The sequence below is a fragment of the Jatropha curcas genome, chromosome 7 (assembly GCF_041381405.1).
Source record: "Jatropha curcas cultivar XTBG-Jc1 chromosome 7, XTBG_Jcur_1.0, whole genome shotgun sequence".
Taxonomy (NCBI): Eukaryota; Viridiplantae; Streptophyta; class Magnoliopsida; order Malpighiales; family Euphorbiaceae; genus Jatropha; species Jatropha curcas.
The window spans coordinates 27973091-27994967 of NC_143157.1; the positions used below are offsets into that span (position 1 = coordinate 27973091).

General features: G+C 32.4%; 3 protein-coding genes across 8 annotated transcripts; all 3 read left to right on the top strand.

Moving 5' to 3' along the window:
- Positions 1-3119: 3119 nt before the first annotated feature.
- Positions 3120-5951, top strand: LOC105632008 (NAD(P)H-quinone oxidoreductase subunit, putative (DUF581)). Of its 6 annotated transcripts, XM_037635378.2 has the most exons (4): positions 3120-3667; positions 3818-4335; positions 4444-5328; positions 5519-5951. In XM_037635378.2, exons 3-4 carry the CDS (start codon positions 4466-4468, stop codon positions 5622-5624), a joined length of 969 nt encoding a protein of 322 aa, XP_037491306.1. In that variant the 5' UTR covers positions 3120-3667; positions 3818-4335; positions 4444-4465; the 3' UTR covers positions 5625-5951. The 6 variants fall into 6 exon arrangements, with proteins under 6 accessions (XP_037491306.1, XP_012069661.1, XP_012069658.1 ...); XM_012214271.4 differs by lacking the exon at positions 3818-4335 and having other exon boundaries at positions 3121-3667; XM_012214268.4 differs by lacking the exon at positions 3120-3667 and having other exon boundaries at positions 3683-4335.
- Positions 5952-8751: 2800 nt separating this feature from the next.
- Positions 8752-12862, top strand: LOC105632007 (Major facilitator superfamily protein). The gene is made up of 9 exons (XM_012214266.4): positions 8752-9006; positions 9257-9492; positions 9769-9833; positions 9973-10135; positions 10693-10841; positions 10929-11183; positions 11288-11456; positions 11559-11651; positions 12155-12862. Exons 1-9 carry the CDS (start codon positions 8784-8786, stop codon positions 12455-12457), a joined length of 1656 nt encoding a protein of 551 aa, XP_012069656.1. The 5' UTR covers positions 8752-8783; the 3' UTR covers positions 12458-12862.
- A 6328-nt stretch (positions 12863-19190) lies between these two features.
- LOC105632006 (hypothetical protein) lies at positions 19191-19974 on the top strand. Its single transcript, XM_012214265.4, has one exon. It carries the CDS (start codon positions 19501-19503, stop codon positions 19846-19848), a length of 348 nt encoding a protein of 115 aa, XP_012069655.1. The 5' UTR covers positions 19191-19500; the 3' UTR covers positions 19849-19974.
- Positions 19975-21877: the final 1903 nt, after the last annotated feature.

Sequence of the window (21877 nt, forward strand, 5' to 3'; positions counted from 1 at the left end):
ATAATACTAAATTAATTGTTTTCTTAAAATTTCCTAAAGAGGTGTACTTTAATCTTTATAAATTATAATAACAATTCAAGACCCTCTCTATCTATGGCCCTTTATTAGGTCAGGCCGTCAGGATGTGTTTGGCTGAATATGCAATGATTCCAAAATTCTGCTCCTATTCTTAGGGACAGTTGGGCTTTTTATCAATAAAATAGTTTTTAAATTAAACATATATCTCTTGTCATGTAATAATAATAATTAAGTTTAGTGTTCATTAAATTGTATTAAAAAATATTATTTAATAATTAGGGTAGGAAAAGGACATAATTAGGCCTTAGGAGAATAAATTATGACCATAATATATTGGCAAAGTTATCATAGCATGTATACTTGGTCATCATCATAACGTTGAGTCGTATATTTTTTTTTCCTTTTTTTTTTTTTGAGAAAACTTTTATTTATTTATTTATATATAGAGGTTAAATGAATAGAAATTGATTTTGATGTATATAAGAAGGATAATAATAGTTCTTAATAATTTTTTAAAATTAATGAAAAATCTTGTTATTGCAAAGACTCAAACTTAAAGTTGCAAAATAATTGTAATTATAAAGTTTTTATTTGCATTCATATGAAAATTATTTGTAAGTTATTTGAATTCAAAGTGATTTGAATTTTATTTTAATATTAGTAAATAAGTTCTTTATATTTATTATAATAATCAAGTTAAGTCCAACTTTAAATCACATTTAAATATTTAAATTAAAATTCAATTAAACGGGTCGTAATATTAAATTTATTAGGTTGATCAATAAATCAATTTATAATATTAAATTTATTTAGACCGTTCTTGGCTTCCTTTGTGAATAAAATTAATGAAAATATATTTTTTTATTAAAAAAAAAATTTACTGTAAAATGAGAAAAAAATAATAAAATAAAAATAATTTTTAAAATATTTATATTTTTGTTTATTTGATTCATTAACCCGTGATATCCGGTTTAAAGGAGTATAATCCATTAAAACTTTATAATAATTGAATCCAATTTGAGTTTAATATCTGATAAAAGGTTTTGTGGGGCCAGTAGGGCGTGACTGTGTCTAGTCTGGTAAATCGTGACTAATAGCCATCAAGAACACTGTACAACTCATCATTTCCAAACGGGCCCTCCAGATTCTGTAACATGTCTTTTCACTTCCCGATTAGTCCCCATTCACAAATGGACTTTTGAAGGGTATTCCAGTCATTCCATACGGTAGATAATAATCATTAATTGGTACAATTATTATTAATAACAGTCTTACTAAATCCAGCTCGGATATTGACTCAACTAAAAACCAAGTAAATAGATCATTGATTTAGTCAGTAAATCAAGATTCAATTATAAACCATAAAAATATTAACAATATATCTCAATTAAATAACCGGTTTAATTACGGATCAATCCGTTTAATCTAATTATCTTTTTTTAAATGATTTCAAAAGTAAAACCGACCTGATTTGAAACCAATTCATCCGTTTTTCGAGTTGATCCAGGCGGGTTCAATACCTGTGATTGACAAATCCCATAAACGAATAAACAGTACACTGCTTGAGATAATGACACCGCAAAATGCACTCCTCAGTTGTAATGCGGGACCTACCTTGTTCTTGGACCGGACCCATGAAGCCGAGCCCTTTAAGTTGGAGTTAAGCGGGACCCAACGTGGAAATTATTAGTATCAGGAATAATTATTGTTATTATTATTATTATAATGACACCGTCCTATACATCCTATGTATGGGAGTGAGAATAAATACAATAATGGATTGGGTGTCGTTAAATATTTACTCTTGATATTGTTTAATATTATATATTAAATTTAACTTCAATATTTTAATTGATTATTTATATATATCAAAATAATTTTAATTTTAAGCGCATAATGTCATACTGTAACTATTAAATAACGTACAGAAATATATAAATTAAATTTACTTGAAGTGTAATAATGGTGACAAGCGAAGTAAAAGCTAAACATCCTATGATTCAAACACTAACCAAGGTTAGATCACGAACGTTACGTCTCAGTTAAATTAAAGTCCCACTGACTAAGGTTAATGCATTAGCTAAACCTAGCTCTGCTTTAGACTTTAGTCCCAGGATCAACTGTGCGCGAGTCCGCCGGAGATGCATAGGAGCCAATGATCGGTGACTGAAGTATCTGGCAAAGTATTTGAAAGATTAAATACTTAACTCAAATTTAGTACCTTGTTGTACGTTATATGCGAAGCGACTGATGCTATCAACATCCTAGATTCACATTACTTGTCGTTGTTGTATTTTAAAACGCTTAAATGTTATATTTTATAATATTGAATAATACAGTGTTTAAATTAAATTTTAAAAATTAAGAAAGTATTTTATAAAAAATTAATTCATGTAATATTTAATTTTTAGCGTTTCGTGAAAAGATTATAAAACAATTAAAAGTTAAATGCTACTTAATCAGTTAACAATTACCAAAATAACTATTTTTACTAAATAATACTCAAAAAAAAAAAAAAATATATGAAGTTTGAAGTTTACCCATATGTATTACTTGTTGAAGTGTATTATATTTTTAGATAAATTTTATCTCGATAATATCATGGTTTGAAAATTAGGTTTAACTATTATATTTTTAAATAAACTTTACCAACAAAATTGTCATAAATAGATAGAAACATTATTTAATGCTAGCCCGAAAAACATTATGAAAATTATTATAATTCAATTGTTAATTTTTTGGCTTTCAATGACTTAGATTCGTTTTGAATTTAAATATGGAATTGATTTTAAAATTGGACTTGTCTAGATTATATCCATGACCCATTTATAAATCAAATCAATGAAAATTAAAATTCATTATCGAAAATATCTCATGTCAATAAGAATTTTATTTTTATTGGTTTAATTTATTGAGAAGGCATAAACTCATATTTAGGTAAGTAAATCCTTTCAAAATTAAATACCTAATTTGAAGTCGTAATGTATTAGTCGCTTGTTGTAGTACCGATGTACTATTATTTAGTGGGAGATGTGGTCCAGTACGTTCGAAAACATAAGGGGACCAAGCAAGATTAAGCCAAGCCGAAAATGAGTTGTATTTGTATAATATCATAAGCTGAGAAGGTAGGGTTGGGCAGTCTCATGATCAGCCTTCGAGTTTGTGTTTTTATATTCTCGTGTGGAGGTCTGAGGGATTAGATTGTAGGAAGAGAGAAATCCAGCATCTTAAAATTTCCACTGTTAAGAATCCATAGTTTCAGAAAGAAAAAGAAGAGCGCGTTTCTTGGCATAAAACCAACGTGAAAAAACTGCCATTTGTAGCCAAAAGAAAGGAGTGGTTTTATCAAAGCCACTAATTTCCATGCACACTCTCTTTTAAAGATCAACCCACCAACCAACCTCTTCAAACCCACGAGCTCTCTCTTTCTCTCTCTCTTTTTCTCTACTTTCACTGTCCTCTCTGCAAATTCATGGCGATTTTTCAGGTTTGATGATGGAATGACTGAAATAGTGGGGTTTTAAAGAGCCAAAAGCATATAGAAAGAGAACCCACTAAAGTAAAAGGGAGAAAGAGAGAGACCAATAGTGTCACTTCACTGATCATTCACCATTCACCGTTCAGCACCGCTCCACTATTTTGTTTTCTTGTAAGGGTTTTAACTTGTGTGTTTTTTGGGTTCTGCAATTGGGTCCTCCTTGTCTGTTTTTAAAGCTTTTCGAATTTGATGAACCGATTTATTTGTTTTTGTTTGTGTTCAAATTAAAACCAGTTCACACTATTTTTTATTTTTTTTAAGGAAAATAGAAGAAAAGATTAGTAGAGAAGAAAATTCCTGAGAAAAAAAAAGAGAAAGGGGCTAAACAAAACTACAAAACCTCGTTCCCTCTTACTGCTGCTGGTGTCTGGTGCATGCACGTCTGGTCTCTTGATCATGACTTGTGAGGGTCTCTTTGCATGTCGGTTCTGTAAGGTCAGTGATTCTTGCTGAGGATTTAGAGCGAGAAAAACGGGGAAAAAGCGTGTCCTTTCTTTCCCTCTTTTCCTTTGTTTTTGCTCTCTCCTTAGAAATGGAGCTTACAGAGCTATAGCTATACCACAACAACGAGAGAAAGCCAGAGAGGTGCTTCATGGATCCTCTTGTCTTTCTCATTTGCAGGTTTAATAAAAATGGTGGTTTTTACTGTATTTGTACCATCTCTACTCTTTTCCCTTTCTATTCCTAATATAAACTTTCAATCAAATCACCATTTCACCAATTTCTGCTATTTTTTGGAGCTTCAAGTTTGTTTTGATGGAATCCGTGGTTATTTTTGGGTAAAAACCACAATTCCAAATTTTTTATTTTTGGTCAATTAACTAATTTCTGGTAAAAAGTTTTTCTGATTTGGTGGTATTAAATCATTTCTGCTCTCTGTTTTGCAGTGGGTGTGTAATAGTCTAAGAGATGCTAAGAAAGAGATCCAGAGTAACAAGCAGTAAGGAAGCTCTGATGGCAGACTACAGTTCAGTTCCATCTCCAACGGACAAATTTAGAAATCCCAATTCATTTCCAAGGTTGTTCACTGGGTTCACCTTCAAGAATTTATCTGAAACAGCTGAAGGTGTAATGAGTCCAACTTCAATTCTTGATAGTAAACCTTTTTCTGGCTTTAGAAATCCTTTCTTGCCTGACCCTACGCCGAACCCGACACCTAAAACCCCGGAATTTGAAACCAGACGCACCTGGGATAAGCTGGACTCCAAAGGCATCGGTCTTGGCATCGTTGATGCTCTTAATGGTGATAAAACTGAACCCAATTTGTCAAAACCCGAAAGCAGAATGGTTTTGTTCGGGTCACAGTTAAAGATCCAGGTTCCTCCTTTGCCTCCATTTCTTTCACCAACAGACCAATCTCCTAAATCTCCTGCTGATTTTGGAATCAAAACAAGGAATTCTCAACTGGGTTCTTTCTCTTCTGGGTTATTTCACTCTCCAGTCAAGAAATCATTATGCAGTTCAGCTAATTCCGGTGTGGACAATACGAATTCACCACCACGGGTTTTTACCGGGTGTCTTTCTGCTAGTGAAATGGAACTTTCCGAGGATTACACCTGTGTGATATCTTATGGTCCTAATCCAAGAACTACTCATATATTTGATGATTGCATTGTTGAAAGCTGCTGTGGAGTTGTTGGGTTTTCTGCTTCAATGGCAGAGGCTAATAGGTTTTTGGGTAATGGGTCAAGTTATCCATCAGAGAATTTCTTAAGCTTCTGTTATGCTTGCAAGAAGAATCTTGGGCAGGGAAAAGACATTTACATGTACAGGTTAGTTCCAAGTTTCTGTTTTTGGCATTTTTCCAATTCTCTGATATAAATTACCTGACATTCTGCAAGTGTTGGTCAATTTCACATCAGAAATGGAAAAAGTTTTTTAACTTTTGCTAGCTAAAATTGTTTTGAATTTAAAAAGAATGTAATATGTTGATATAAACATTCTTAATTTGATCTACTGCAGAGGTGAAAAAGCATTTTGCAGCCGGGAATGCCGGTATCAAGAGATGCTATTAGAGGAACAATTAGATAAGCTGGAGGCAGAGGATGTCTATGGAACTTGTTCATGAAACTTTTTAGCAGTTTTATTTTGTCTGAAACGGGCAGCCAACCAAGAACCAAACCCAAATATTTCCCTAATGGTAGACTTTGTACTAGAGAATGTTCTGATTATCAAATTTTTACTTCAAATGGAAGACAGATTATTATTAAGCAACCAAAGAAAATGGTTTCTTGAATCTGTTTTCAGTTTTTATTTTATATGATTATTTTTCTAGTTCTAGTCCTATTCCCTTTTGAAGAATTTGAGGGACTGAAACTCTGGAAAGCTGAAAACTCTGTGTAGGTTTTTGATCTTGTTTAATTAACAAAGTGATAATTAGATGATTGCTTGTCTACAGGTTTTGGTTTCAAAAGTTGGTGTGATGATGATGATGATGATGATGATGTATGACTAAAGCTTTAGATTATATTATCTTTTTAATTTTATAAATTATACATCAATTATCTTGTGATTAAAGCACATAGGACCAATGACCTTAATTAATTAAAGTAGATTCTTTTCTTATTATGTTGTCCCTCTTTGTAATCTCCTTGATTACGTTCACTTTGTCAAGCTTTACTAACTACATTATTGAATTGGTTTTTTTTTTTTTTTTTTTTTTTTTTAATATTAGAGAAAGAATTCTATGTTGATACTCATATTCTACATGCACTTATATTATACTTAAGAATTCATTAAGTTGATTTATTTTAATGAATTGAAATATGCCTTATTTGTATATTACTCTGAATACTAATTATTTGACGGCAATAAATTAAATATTCTTCCATTTAAAGGAAATAATGTTTCATAATATTAGTATATCACTGAAAATCAAATATCATAATATTAATACCCAATTAATAATTTAAATGCTATTTGGTTAATAACTCAATTTTGGATGCTATGGTTTTCAAATCTCGATGGATAATATTTTTCTCAATATACCAAAAAATAATATTTTTCTCAAGTAAGATTTATTTATTTTACGGTTGCTTGAATCAAGATGAAAAGAAAAAAAAAAAAAAGAAAAAAAAGGGAATTAGATTACTTTCTACAGTGCAAAATGCGGTAGCTTTTTAGAACTAGAACAAAAGCTTCATACGGCATCTGCATAAAGCAAAATACAAAGTGGGTTTTGATTCTTTTCAAGTACTCATAAAGTTATTGTCAACAGTACATTTATGTTCTTAATGGCTTTTGTAAAAAAAAAAAAAAGGGTCTGCTCATGTTCTTCAGAAAATGAAGAAACCTACGTTTTTTTGATCTATCAATATAGAGAAGGAGAATAAGAAGTAGAAGTTGGTGGGGGGTTTATGGCTTATGAGCTTGGAAAAGGAAGTGTAACTGAGGAAGCTAAAGCAGAGATGCATATAAACCTCCACTAATATTGTTAGTAAAAAAATGTGGGGATTAGAGGCAGACAAGGCGGTCCTGCCCAGTGCCAAACACATCCTTCTTGCCCCCCTTGCTAGTGGAGAGACCTAATTTGGAATCAAAATTGGGACCATTCGCTTCTTCAATTTACGACTTGATAATTTTATTTTATTTTATTTTATTTTTCATCTTCTCTTTCTAGCTCTTCCACAAACGCTTCTCACTTCTCACTTTATTCAAATGTAGGCCACCAGGAAGGAATTGGTTCTTTACTCTCTTTTGTTTCCTTCAAAATCCTAAGGAAGTTGCAAACAACTGTGTCTTTAAGAATTAGGCCATATTTAGTTTTGATTCTATTTTTCTTTTTTTTTTTTTTTTTTCAATTGTCAAAAAATTACTAAGATATTTGGTTTGTATCCTCAGCTCATATTGCTTTCAACAAGCATTTACTCTATCTATAAAAATCAAATCATCGATCTCACGTGAAAAAGAAGAACATCGAATCACACGTTGCAACACACATAGGTGAAATCAAATCTTTATTGATAAAAAAAATAAAAGTTCACAGTCTTGTCTATTGGATTAATTCCATTAAAATTATATTAACTCAACACTTGGACTTGTATAAAAAGACTCTAAAATAAATGTAATAATATGAAGAATGTAATAATGGCGTTGCGTAGGCCCACAAAGGGAGGAAAGTGCTCCCTTCCAATTATTTTAAATAGACTCTATATTCAGGACTCAAAGTCGAAATCTCTGATTAAAGAAAAATGATTTTTTATCATCTCATCTCACGCCTCGAAGATAACTATCAACCTTTTTTTTAATATTTCGTATATTCCTCGAGCGTGTGTAATAACTAATCTTGAGCCAAGTTTCTCACCTAATTCTTGGGTTAGCAAATAGGTTGATTGGGATTGGAAGTAGAATGATTGCTCTTACTCGGAGCCATATAAGTAAAAAATTCATAATAATATAAAATTCATACAAAGAATATGTGGTGTAGGGTTTATTTGAAGGTCTTAATTGTATATTAGTAGACATTATCTTAATAATGGATTAAAAGATTCTTCAACAATAATTTTAACATTGCAAATTGCAATCAATCAACATTAATTCATGTCCCTAGTAAGGTAAGTGTCTCTTCTATATTAATTTCATCTCTTATTTTCAATTTTTGTACAAATTTGTTTCCAAAATTAGTCATTGTACCCGCAACTTCTTTGTTGACTAATGCTTGATTGTTTGTTAAATTAATCATGCTTTCATTTATTACATTAACGAAAGAAGAGAACATATCTCCAAATTACATTTATGAAAAGAGAAAAGTTATCCTTTTGCACTTTGCTTAAAGAAAAATATTAATACTTTGAAATGAACATATTCCGTTCAAAAGAAGTGTGTTTAACAGAGTAATGTGCGGACTTTTGGACGAAAGGATTTGAAAATGGATTAGAAATGTCATAATCATTTTTTCGAAAATAAAAAGATTAATTATGATATAATTTAGAGTTTCCTCTTTTATTGCTCGCTCCAAGCGGTTTCAATGGCCCTCAGAGGTTTCTTATTGGATGTTGATTTTACCTATGAAATAAATGGGCTTTGTTGTTTGCATCGGTTTGTAACTTGGCCCATACAAGATTTGCGGGGGCAACGACTGGTTACGTGTCCATATTTCTGCGGCTTTTATAATCTTCAATTTAATGCACATATAGGGATACATAAGTCATTTTGAACCGAACCAGACGCAGTAAGGGTCAGTTGGTTGGGTTGACTGGATAAAAAAGCTTAATCTATTACTATTTTAATGGCTTCAATCAAATTTACCTCAATCCCACGCTTACCCTCCCAAAATTTACCTTTGTCCATTATCTCCTTTTCTCCTTTCTGTCAAATTTATCGGAACCCTGTCACTCTTGTCGCTCCTAGCAGAGCTCGCTGGAGGTCACGGCGGAAATCGGACACATCTATGCCGATGCCGGCTCACCGGCGGGACCGAAGCGATGAGTCGCTTTTGGTTCCCGTAGATAGTAAGTTATTTTCAAATCCGTTATTGTAATGCATCTGCTTCAATATCTAGAAGTTCATCTGTTAAAATGTGTCCTAACCGACAGCTTTTCCCGAAGGATTTGTCTTAGGATTAAATTCATGTGTTTGAAATAGATGAGATTATAATTTTGAGTTTCAATATTTTGATAAGCTTGAAGCAATTAAATGTATTTATTAAACCCGATCGTTTGGTGTTTTAGTGATTAATCAGCTGGTTTATGCTTGGATTAGGTGGCGGTAAAGGTGAAATGCTAACAACAGATGTGGAGGAAGGGACAAGCTCAAGTAGTAAAAATGGTGTGCGTAAAAACAGATATCTCAGTAGCAGAATCAAATGCTTTGGGGTGGATTTGTCACCTGATAATGTTGCTGTTGCAATGGTGTATTTTGTTCAAGGTGTTTTAGGCCTATCTAGACTCGCTGTCAGTTTCTACTTGAAAGATGATTTGCATTTAGATCCTGCAGAGGTATGTGTATGGGCCTATGGTGATGTCATATGTGTATTTATCTTAGTAGAGTCCATTGAATAGTTTGGAAAGTATTGATAGCTACGTTCTTATTGATATTTTGTTTACCAGTCAATTCTTTTTTTTTTATTTTAATTTAATTCTGTAATTCAAGATCACAGCATTGTTGCGAAATTTTTGTAAGTAATGGATTGTAGGAGTGGAAATTTAGCATTAAATAATCGTTCATAATGTTAACTGATGTTTCAAGGACTGACAATTTATATGGTGGACTAGACAGCTGTAATATCTGGTTTTTCTGCATTACCATGGCTAGTCAAACCTCTTTATGGGTTTATTAGGTGGGTCTTATTCTTTTCTTTAACCTCTATTTGTTCTTCCATCTCCCCCCCCCCCCCCCTCCTCCTCTTTTCAATTTTCCTATCCTTCTTAATTTGAACTAAAGGCTTGTTCTCTGTTTTCCTTACACGGTGATTGCAGTGATTCTGTACCACTTTTTGGTTATCGAAGAAGGTCATACTTGGTTCTTTCAGGACTTCTTGGTGCACTTTCTTGGAGCTTAATGGCTACGTTTGTTGACAGCAAGTACAGCGCTGCATTCTGCATACTTCTTTCATCACTTTCTGTTGCCTTCTCAGATGTTGTGAGTATCTTCGACTTCGTGAAATTGTTAAAATGCTTGAATAGAGATGTGATTAGTTTTAAGCTGGGATAATGACAATATTTCTAGAACTGGTGATTCTTGTTAGACTGCTGAATAATATAATTTCGTACTAGAACCTAGTGGTCCCATTTAAATTAGTCATTGGAAGAACTTCTAAGTTCATGTACATAAAAATGTGTAAGAGAAATTGGAACTGGTTAGGTATTTGAGATATTTGATTACTTATCAGTTCAGTGCTACCAAACTCCATATCAGATTTGATGAACTTTTGATTTGGGCAGTTAATTAGATTTATGTTGGTACATGTTTAGGAACACGGCACTTGCAAAGATATATTTTTGTTGCTCAATCTGTCTCTGCCTCACCACCTTCTCTTGCAGTCATGCATTGCCATTTCATGCGCCCACACATGCACACAACTATATCCTTGTATATGCATTTTGCTGAATAGAAAAATTATTTGAATGCTATATCTGCAATATTGCACTTCATGCTGTCCCCTTCAATCACATTTGTCATAAAAATTGACTGTTTAGGTTGTAGATTCCATGGTGGTTGAGAGGGCTCGTGGCGAGTCACAAAGCATGTCAGGATCTCTTCAATCTTTATGTTGGGGTTCTTCAGCTTTTGGTGGAATTGTGAGCTCGTACTTTAGTGGTTCTCTGGTGGATGCTTATGGTGTAAGGTATTTGAGGCGGCTGTGCGTTGATTTAATTTCCTTGCATCTACTGCTGTGAAATCTGTCATTTTGCTGCTGATTTTATCATTACAGGTTTGTTTTTGGTGTCACTGCCTTGCTACCACTGATAACTTCTGCAGTTGCTGTTCTTGTGAAAGAACAGCGTGTTCTTGTTCCAGCTAGAGGACAGAATCTTGGTTTGACTGGTCCTGATTTTATGGAAAGCTCAAAGCAGCATGTTATTCAGTTGTGGGATGCAGTCAAGCAGCCAAATGTTTTTCTTCCCACTTTATTTATTTTCCTCTGGCAGGCAACGCCTCAGTCGGACTCTGCTATGTTTTACTTCACGTATGTATGATCGTCCTACTTTGATTTTGATTCATGGCTATTGACAATTCTTTAATTAATTACAGCATCTATGTAATATGCAACATCATGGTCTTTGTTTTCAGCACAAATAAACTTGGGTTCTCCCCAGAATTTCTCGGAAGGGTCAAGCTTGTTACTTCAGTTGCATCATTGGCTGGGGTTGGACTGTATAATGGCTTTCTGAAAAATGTTCCTTTGCGGAAGATTTTTATGTTTACTACCATAAGTGGTACAGCTCTTGGAATGACTCAGGTGTGTGTTGTGATTTTTTTTTTTTTATTTAGGGCTCACCTTTGAATTAATTGTGTTTATGGGCATTGTATTATTATTCACTTGTGATGTCTCTTGGCTCAGATTTTCCTTGTTTCTGGACTAAATAGAAAGTTTGGCATAAGTGACGAGTGGTTTGCGATTGGGGATTCTTTGATTTTAACAGTTCTTGCTCAGGTAGTTTATCATTCTTCATCATTTTTTTTTTTTTTTTTTTTTTTTGGCAAACAGGAGTAATTCAGTTGCTATGATGATTAAGTTAGATTTGTTTGGGATGCTTGTCTTTGCTTTGAAATGCCCAAATTTGTTGATAGCCCAGTAGTGGAAAATAGCTAAAGAATTTTCTACTTACAACTGGCTTGAAGAATTCTCTTTGTTTCCTCTGAAGGTTTTTTCTATAACAAGTTAGATATTGCTTCCCTTTAAGAGGAATTTTTTTCCAGAAATATATCCAAATTGGCCGCCTGATTTTTTCATCTATTTCACTCGTAAGGGATATAGTCTGCTGTAAGTTTCACTGTTAGAGTATCATGAATCTTGGGGCATTTGCATGCACGATGTAAGCTGCCTTATTTGTATTGCCTATCGGTTTTATTGCTTATTCTGCATAGGTTGATTCAATTGATGATTGTTTAATCATGCAAAAGCAGCAAAAACTAATATACTGATCTTTTTGGCAGGCTTCTTTCATGCCTGTTCTTGTGCTAGCAGCAAAATTATGCCCAGAAGGAATGGAAGCAACACTTTTTGCCACTCTCATGTCCATATCTAATGGAGGAAGTGTTCTAGGAGGATTGATAGGTGCTGGTCTAACCCAGCTTTTCGGAGTCACAAAGGATACCTTTGACAATTTGGCCTATTTGATTGTTCTGTGCAATCTCAGCTCGTTGCTGCCTTTGCCACTCTTAGGTCTTCTCCCCCCAGATACATCTGACACCATCACAGAGGAGGGTGGTGGGGACGTTGAGATGAAGTCTAATTGATCTTTATTTTCTTTTTTTGGGTTGCTCAACATCGAAATCAAATGCATTGCTTTTCAACCATTGCTTCTGCTATTACTGAAATTAGCACACATTTTGGTGGCAAGTACGACCATAACACGGTGAGAGGGAGAGAGATTCTGTAAATATCACTGAATTGGACACAGAAATAGAGATAGATCCCATACTTTTTCTTGTTTAACTGAAACGATTGTGGCTGTATTGGGTTGCAGTCAATTTGAAAGATAATACATTTTACTAGAAATTCTGAGCTCATCTTAGAGGCAAGAGCTTCTCCTTCTCCGGCAAACTAATATTAAAGACTCGATTCTTGTATTATGATTTGGTTTACAGTATGTTCTATTTCTTAATTTTATCATTGCTTGTAGTGAGGAAGATTCAACTGTCTGATTACTGTGTCTCCATCTAAATATATAAGCTGAAGATTTACATGTTTCGAAAAGCATTATTGAAAGCGAGTGATCCTAATTTGTGTTCGCAAATCATTGTGAGAACAATTGTCTGATAATTTTCTGTTTTCTGGTCTATGAAAGCGAAAGAAAGCGACATCTGCTGTTTGAACAGGACCAGAACTTATAATGCAAAATTGAAGGTCAGATTTGGGCTGGGCCAATCCCTGCCCGCATATTCTTTTAAGTATTTTGTCGACCACATGGGGAAGAGGATGCATGCGGTAAGCTGATGTTGCATCCCACGTGGTAGGGTCCTACGAATTTAACCCGTTCTAGTTTTCATTTAGTTTTTTAAAATTAATTTACCTGTAAAGGATGTATTTTTTTTAAATTACTTTTTCAATAATTTATTTTCTGTTATTTAATTATAATTTTAAAAATCACAAAAATATTACAATTTTTAATTCATATTATATATTTGAAAGCAAAAATTTCACATTTTTAAAAATCTATTATTAAATATAAAAAAATACAAAAAGATTAATTATATAGTTACTAATTGACAGCGTTTTTCGCAAATGTACGAAATCACAACAAGTAATATAGAGTAAAAGAGTATCGTATCCACAGAGATTGTATATCAATTACCAAAATTATGTTAACCTATTATTATTTAGACGATGATAAGAGAGAATCGCTAAAAGGAAAATAAAATTTTAAAGTAAAAACAGAGGAGATCAAGCACAAAATTTAGGTGAAAAGAAATCAGAGAATTAAACTACTAGGGAATTCGATTTTACTTAATTCTATCCAGCTTTTTCTATTAGTTCATTAATCAACTTTAATTGTTCAAGTAGGAGAAACAATCCTAGAGTTACTAACAAGTTCTCCCGATGTATTGTTAGCTATTCTAATCCAGTTTAATTACCTATCTTTTAATAGTGAAATCAAACATAAATCAGATCCTTAGGTTTTATGGTTGTTTTGTGAGTCCATAACTTAATAATCAATAGCTTATGAAAACCCCCCTTGAGTCAAACCATATAGCTTCCGCGTCAAGTTATTATTCTCAAGTAACTTATTATCTTTTTCACGTCAATAACCCTTCTCCCGATAGTGATTATTGAAATAACTCAATCCAGGGGAAATTTTCTGCCTGGAAGCCTTAAGTACAATACTAAGTTATAACAAGAATAATGAAAAATAAATCTAATATTATAAACTGGAATCGAATTAAGTTACATCAAATCTCTAGTATAAAAGTTTAGCTGGACATAGTAATTAAATAAAACTTAGTCATACTTGAATCATTCATCATATTTAAAGACAATAATGAAAGGAAAGAAACAAGATGAAGAGTTTAGAATAAAAACTGTATCACAACTATATGGATGGCTTCCTTGATTCTTGGTACAATTCTTGGATCCTTGAAGTCTTGAGAGAGAGTAAATTATGTAGAGAGTAGCACAAAAAACGAGATCCCTAGCACTGAGAAGTTCCCTTCTTTATATAGAGCTCCTCAAGGTAAGTCTGAATCCTATTAGGAAATAGAATCCTTATTTAGTGCAAAATCTTCTATAGGAGATCATAACTGTTTAGACTTTTGATTTCCCATGTGAGAAAAAGATGGATTTGAGTATTTGGTTCACGCCAATTCTGTTCTGCGTAGAACGGGCGTGCCACCAAGCACAGGTAGGGCGTACTTGAGTCTGGAAGTCTGGCTAGTAAAGCACGGGGTGTGCTAGGCAAGCACACCCTGATGAATCCCTGAGGCACGGGCGTGCCACCAAGCACAGGCAGGGCGTGCTTGCTTCTGTCACTCCCGCCTAGAATTTGTCATGGGCGTGCTAGGCTTGACACGCCCTGATCTCATTTTGGCACGGCCGTGCCTTTTGACACCACCCTGGCCGTGCTCTCTTCTGTCTCTCCTTTGATTTCCTTAGTTTTTAGCACGGTTGTGCCTTCTAGCACGGCCTGGGTGTGCTAGAGGCTGAGTGTCTTGCCTTGAAATGTTCTTTTCTGTGCCAAATTCCTACAATTTTCTCTTAGATCAAGCGGATTAAGAATCAAGGAAGCCTTGAACAAAATTATACTAGAATTGAATTTAAAATCAAATTAAACTAATAAAACTTACTAAAATTCTAATAAAAACTATATTAAAAACACTATAAATTTAACACCTATCACTAATGATTTGTGATGATGACTAATTATCATCAGTAAGTGACTAGCGTTGTTTAGTAGTAATAGATATGTTTGTAAACTTTTTTTCTTATTTTATAGAGTGATTTTATCAAAATAAAAAATTCCTTTCTAAAAAAGAGAAGTTGTCCTTCCAAAAATCTCAGTTTTCCTTTAATGAAAAAAAGATTTTTTGTTAGTTAATTTTTCTAAGCGATACAAGCATAAGAAAATAAAAAGTTGAGAAAATATTTTTCAGAAGCATACATTTAGGAGTCAATTGCAACCCTGTGGTGCCTAATTTTATGTGGACGAACCTGAAAACAGGGTCCCATTGCCCAAAACATGATGTACACACTTGATACACCAAGTACTCAGAAATGCTGTATCAGGTTGCCCTTTAGTCCCCTACCTAAATCTTAGCTTGAGATATTCTAAACTTGAGGTTTCAGCCTTGCCACTAATCCTTGCCCCATAAGTCCAATCACTAATATACCTATTATGGAAATTTTTATCCCTTCCACAGAAATCCAATGGCGAAATATCACGATCGTTTACTGTATTGTTCTCATTAATTCATTAAATGCGAGAAAAAAACCTCCAACTCTTTGCATAAAAAAAACTGATTAAATCAAACATGATTGATAGGACATGACAGAAAAGTTTTGATTTGATTACAAGACTTTTAATTACCATTAACATCAAGTCTTCCATGTTTTACTTTAAGAAAATGCTTTCTTTTCATTACCTTTTTTCTTGTTAACTTTATTATCAGTCATGATTTTACTCTCTTTAATACTAACTTAAAGACAAAATAAGCAGATGGAAAAGTAGAAATAGAGGCCCCTGATTTTTATTTGGCCTGTGTTTGTTTCATTTGCTACATTCTGTCATTTGTTTGAATGGATACAGTTCCTGCTTGATTAGACTTGCTTGTGCATGTATTCAAAAAAATAATGGATACAGAAAAACAATTTCTTTTGCATATTTATTTATTTACAGTCATGTTTTCGTTTTATTTAAAGCTTTTGTTATCGGTAATAATTTCAGATTTCAAATCCGGATAAAGATGTATACCTATGCATGAACTTAATTCTAAGATTTCCATTTGAAAAATGCTGAGACAATAAATGATGTGGGTGTTGGAGGTTAAGATTGAAATCGAGTTTCAATGCTTAGACAGCAGAGTCAGCATGCAAAAAGTCCTAATGAGAAGAAGTTGGGAGTTGAAATAGTTTTTTTTTTGAGCAAATGATTGAAGCACCAAAATGTAACATATAAAACAGAATACCCCACATAACATAATCAAATAATAAAACACAGGCAAGGCAACAGAATTTTGCATCAACACTGTATTCTAGTCCTCTCATCTTTGTATCTTTAATGCAATGGAGATGAGGTTGGAAAATTAGAGTATATGCTAAATGATTGATGATAGGAGTGGGTGATAAATGATAATAAGGAATTGGTTGGGTGGGGAATGAAGGAAAAGAATCCTTTGGTTGGAAGGTAAGTGCATGTGGGATAGCATGTGAAGGACATTAAATTTTTTTAACAAACTCAACCTCCCCACTAAATTTTTGACATAGCTCTCCTTATGAATATCATAATGGAGGAACCAAACAAAATCCCATGTGAAGAATCATTGACCCCTCAAAACAATGGATATTGAGCTAATAAAAGCTTAAGAAAACCCATCCTTGAAATGATTTGTTGTTTGTTTTGATTTATACAACTCAATTCAGAATGGCTTGGCTTATACAATGTAAAATCTTAAGCCGAGTCTTCAAGTTAAATGGCTAAGTTTCCGTTTTGTCTTCACCTTCAGATAATACACAGGTAAAGGTCTTTTAATAGTGACAACTCTAAATTTTAAACTTCAAATAAAGTTCGCTTTCAAATTTCACTCAATTACATTTGCCATTTAGATCAAGTTGCGGAACTCCTGAAAGACACTGGTAGAAAACACCAACGTGGGCACTGTAATTGCCGGGCATCCACCGGACAAGTCCTTTTGTATGCATGGATTCATGACTATGACCAAACTAGAACTTGGCCAACACTTTCAACTCTTTAGCAACCCCACATGCTTGGCCATGCCCTGTCTCTCTGCACCTATGTATATTGGTATTTAGTAGTACACAATTGACTGCAGTTTTGGGTATTCATTAAATTGGGACAACACAATCTCTAATTTCATAGAAGTCTTATCCGAAATATCACTACGAGTTTGTAAAGTGTGTGCTTGGGACCCTCTTGCCTACAAATGAATTTGCGTCCATTGTTTAAATTGTCGCTGGACGAACAAACAGCAGCAGAAAAGAAAATATATGAAGTGCCATGTGAATATATATACATTTACATAATTAAGCATATTTAACAGGCAACAGAAAAGTGAATTATTATATAATGGTAAATTCAACTAATATTAATTATTTATACGGATTATTATATAAGTACATATGAAAAAATGAAAAATATTAACTATTTACATGAATTATTATATAATGGTATTGTGAGAAGGTTAAAAAAATATATATTTTTATAAATGAGACTATTACTTTCAGACATCTAAAAGGAAATCGAAAATAATAATTTCGGGAGTGAGGGAGCAGCAAATAATTAACATTAGGTGCTTATTTATTGTAGTTTCTTTTTGACTCTTGAGGACATAATGATCATTGTTGTGAAAATGGAGTGTCCATGTTGGATAATTATCTTTTAATTAATAAAAAGTGTACAATTATTCAAAAGACTTATCGAATTAAAGATTTGATTACTCCTACTTAACAATATTTATATATTTTGTGGAAATTGACGGCATCGTACATACTAATTAATTAATTGCATCATTTTCATGATCTCAATAATGCAAAGTTTGATTATGAAAATCAAAACATTAACTTTAATTAGCTACTACATAACTGCAACTTGGAGTTTCATTTGTTGCAACTTGCAGGGTACGGTAATTGTGGTTAAAAAACTCCAAATTAACAATATTTGCAAATTACTTCTAGTCGTAAAACTTTGAATTTCAGCTATGGCATCGACCTATTATAATCAGCCATAAGTCTAAAATTGAGAAGCCTAATTCTAAATCAAGTCAAGATGATTATGGCATTCTGATGAAATAGCTGAAAGCAACATAGACCGCAAAATTAAAAAGTGGAAAATCTAAGACCAACCCTTAATCAATAATAGGTTTATCTTTCATGTCTGATGCTAAGACAAGGTCAGTATCACGTCACAACTTAAAATGGAAGGAAAAATATTAATTCATTCTGGGATATTGTATTTGAAGTATTTTTAGGAAAATATTTACACATAAAGTCCAATAATTGGTATATAGATTCAAATCAAATGAACATAGCTTTGTGGATTCAGAATAAATAAATAAATAAATAATGTCAAAAAGTTTGTTAGCATTATTGAAAGATAAAGGTGTGGAGAACAAACCCCATGTTCATCTTTCAACTTCTTTGTTGTGTATATTCAACTGTCAATGACTAATGTAATTGTTTTGTATTTAACAAATGAATAATAAATAGTTCATTAATTTATAAAATAATAATAATTCTGCTGTATCAAAAACTATAGGGTTAAGAGTATATAATGGTACGTATAGTTAATGCATATTCACATCCATTAGATTAATAAGTAACTGTTGAACTAATCATGGCTAGTTTGTCAATGAAGTACGGTAGTGTTAGACCTTCTTCCTTGATTAAGTGATAAATAGGTATTATGAATCAATATTTAGAGAAATTTATTTATTTTAATTTAACTAAAGGGATTTAATAAAAATCAAAAAGGTTTAAATGGGAAAATAATAAGCAAAAGTGGCTAAGCCTTAGCTAATAGAGAAAACAGACAGCCAGTGACATTAGCCAATTGAGCCAAACAAGTTCTATTTAACCGAAAGTAACTGTCAATCAAAAATAAGGGAAAACTGCCCTTAAAAAGTAAGAGCTAACCCACAAAATGACAAAGGTAATAAAATAAAGAAAAAATAAATTATTAAGATTGGAAAAAAAAAAATTGTAACTAAATGCTAGAAAGGGCCAACCCACTAGGGCCCCCCTCCGACCAATCTTGTCTCATTTTCCACTGCTCCATGTCCCTTATAACATGGAGGAAATTAAGGCAACTTTCCTTACTCTCTATTAGCTCGTTAACTCTCTCTCTTTCTCTCAATCTAAGCATAAAAAGAACTCTTTCACTTATTTCTTGCAGACCAAAGAAACATTTCATCAAACACATAGTGAGCAACAAAAGCAGAGAAGCAAAAGAAACCCACTTTTTCTATACCATCATTGCAATCATATCCAAATCCAACTTGGATTAAAGCACGCCTGTAATCTTTTTTTTTTTAATTCACACTTATCGCCTCATTTACTTTAATTACTTTACTTAAACCCTTTTGAAAGAAAGAGTTCTGGAATTTAGAGAGATATGGAGATTGAATCAGTGACGTGCGAGTGTTGTAGACTGAAAGAGGACTGCACTCAAGATTATATCATTGAAGTGAAATCAAAATTTGATGGGAAATGGCTATGTGGGTTGTGTTCAGAAGCTGTTAGAGATGAAGTTAGTAGAGGTAATAAAAAACAATTTGGAATGGAAGAAGCAGTTAAAGCTCACATGTCATTTTGTGGTAAATTCAATTCAAATCCTGCAGTCAGAGTTGCTGATGGGATGAGGCAGATGCTTAGAAGACGGTCAGGCGACTTGTCGTCTTCACCTTCTTCTTCTTCTTCTAAGAATAAGTACACCAGATCAGCAAGCACAAGACTTTACTGATCATTTTGCCTCTTCTTTAATTGCCTGGAATAATATTTTCATGGCTATGGCCTCTTTTGGCTATAAATGCCTTTATCTTGTCTTGTACAGGGAATGTTATTTCAAAGGAGGCATTTTTCTTTTTTATTTGTTTTGATTTGTTTCTTCTTCTTCTACTCCTTTTCTTTTCTTCTCCTTTTCTTGGCCATGAAGACAAAAATTTTGAAGGGAAAAATCCTAACTTTTTACTAAATGAATTAGACAAGTTGATATATATGGAAGAAAACCATAAAACCTCAGTTTCAAGACTCATATGGGTTGAATTCTTTTGTATTATCTCATGCAAAACTAATTACCCATCTACAGACACAGGCAGACTAGAAAATTTTCAAGCTTTTTTCACTATTTATTTTGTTACAAAATGAAATGCAGATATGAGATATGTAAGTGGAAGCCTTTTCAAGAACACTGACAAAGTAAAAATTTATTTTTGCTAATTAACCTAAACTGCTTTAAAATTGAATTTATTTAATTACAATTCTTGTAGTTCTTAATTATATTAAGGACTAAAGAAATTATTGTCTGCAAAAATTTTATAAACAACAGTACCATTTGTTATGATAGGAGGAAAATTATATACTATAAGTCCTACCTGGCAATGTTGAATTTCAAAGATCAAGAAAATCATCAACAAATCTTATTTTTTCCATATTAAAATACAGCAATAAGGGTCAACTTCCCACTACACCAGAAAAGGACTATTTCAACATCATGTAGGTTATAATTAAGCAATTCAATAATCATTAAATTAAAATATAACTTCTTCCAACCAAAAGTGTGAGTTATTGATAAAGGAATTGTTAAAAAAAATTCAATATGTTGATTTGCTTTCCGAAAATGATAAAATGGAAAGACTTTTTGAAAAAAAGAAAAACAAGGATTGATCTATTTTTAAAGAATGATCCTTTTTTTTTAAGAAAAGAAAAAAAACAAAAGAGTGGTTATTCAAAATTACTTAATTTTATTTCAATACAAATATATCAATTAATAATAGTATTTATCTCGAGGAAATACTATATCGAGTTGATTGTGAAGCTTTCTTCTCTTCTTTCTAAAAAAAATATTTACAATTTGAGATTGGAGAAGTATTCTTGTAGTAAAATTGTTTTTATAATAGTATTACCTCAAACAAAATGCAATCACTTCATTTATAGTTTTTATAATAGTATTACCTCAAACAAAATGCAATCACTTCATTTATACTATCTCGGTTCCGTAATACTTATCACATTTGAGAAAATAACATGTTTCAAAATACTTGTCACATTTGTGGTTTCAATTAGTAATAAATATTTTTTTTCATGTTTACCCATTGTATATGACTAATAATTATTAATTCAATTTAATGGTTTTTTTTTTTAGAAAATTAATATTAAAGTAAGGGTAATATAGTCAATTTATTCAATAATTTATTGTAACTTAAACAAATTTAATGACTTTTTAAAGAACGTAAAATTTCAAATATGACAAATATTACAGAACAGAGACAATATATGTGAACCAAATTTATAATAATTAATTTGTCCCTCTATTAATTAATAAATTAAGGCAACTTATTTTGATGGCAAACATTAATGAGGAGATTAATAAACTTAGGTAGTTATTGGGTCCCACATTAATTAATAAATGAAAATGTTATAGCAAAACTAGATTCATGATTATTCGCCACAACTTAAGCTTTTAAATTTGTGTGCACAGATATACATATATATCCTAATTAGCAAGCACTTTCTAGTGGTTTTAAGACAAATTATAAAGCAATAATCATATTCTATGTGATTAATAGTTTTTAAATATAGTAATTATTCACAAGTAAACTTATGATTAATAGTTAATTGATACTTAATTAATGACTTGATGCCTATAAATTATAGGGTGTCGTGCATGATATGCACCATCAATTCCCTGCAACATGTGGCATCTAGAATTGGATTCCAAGAATTTAATTTATGTAGAGATTAGGGTAAATCATCTAAGTTCAATTTCAACC

What these genes read in the sequence shown, in the direction of transcription:
- LOC105632006 (XM_012214265.4), top strand. Translation starts at nt 19,501, where the DNA reads ATGGAGATTGAATCAGTGACGTGCGAGTGTTGTAGACTGAAAGAGGAC.
- LOC105632008 (XM_037635378.2), top strand. Translation starts at nt 4,466, where the DNA reads ATGCTAAGAAAGAGATCCAGAGTAACAAGCAGTAAGGAAGCTCTGATG. An exon ending in AAAGACATTTACATGTACAG is followed by an intron (nt 5,329 to 5,518) that starts GTTAGTTCCAAG and finishes GATCTACTGCAG; the next exon opens with AGGTGAAAAAGCATTTTGCA.
- LOC105632007 (XM_012214266.4), top strand. Translation starts at nt 8,784, where the DNA reads ATGGCTTCAATCAAATTTACCTCAATCCCACGCTTACCCTCCCAAAAT. An exon ending in TGCATTTAGATCCTGCAGAG is followed by an intron (nt 9,493 to 9,768) that starts GTATGTGTATGG and finishes ATGGTGGACTAG; the next exon opens with ACAGCTGTAATATCTGGTTT. An exon ending in CAGCTCTTGGAATGACTCAG is followed by an intron (nt 11,457 to 11,558) that starts GTGTGTGTTGTG and finishes CTCTTGGCTCAG; the next exon opens with ATTTTCCTTGTTTCTGGACT.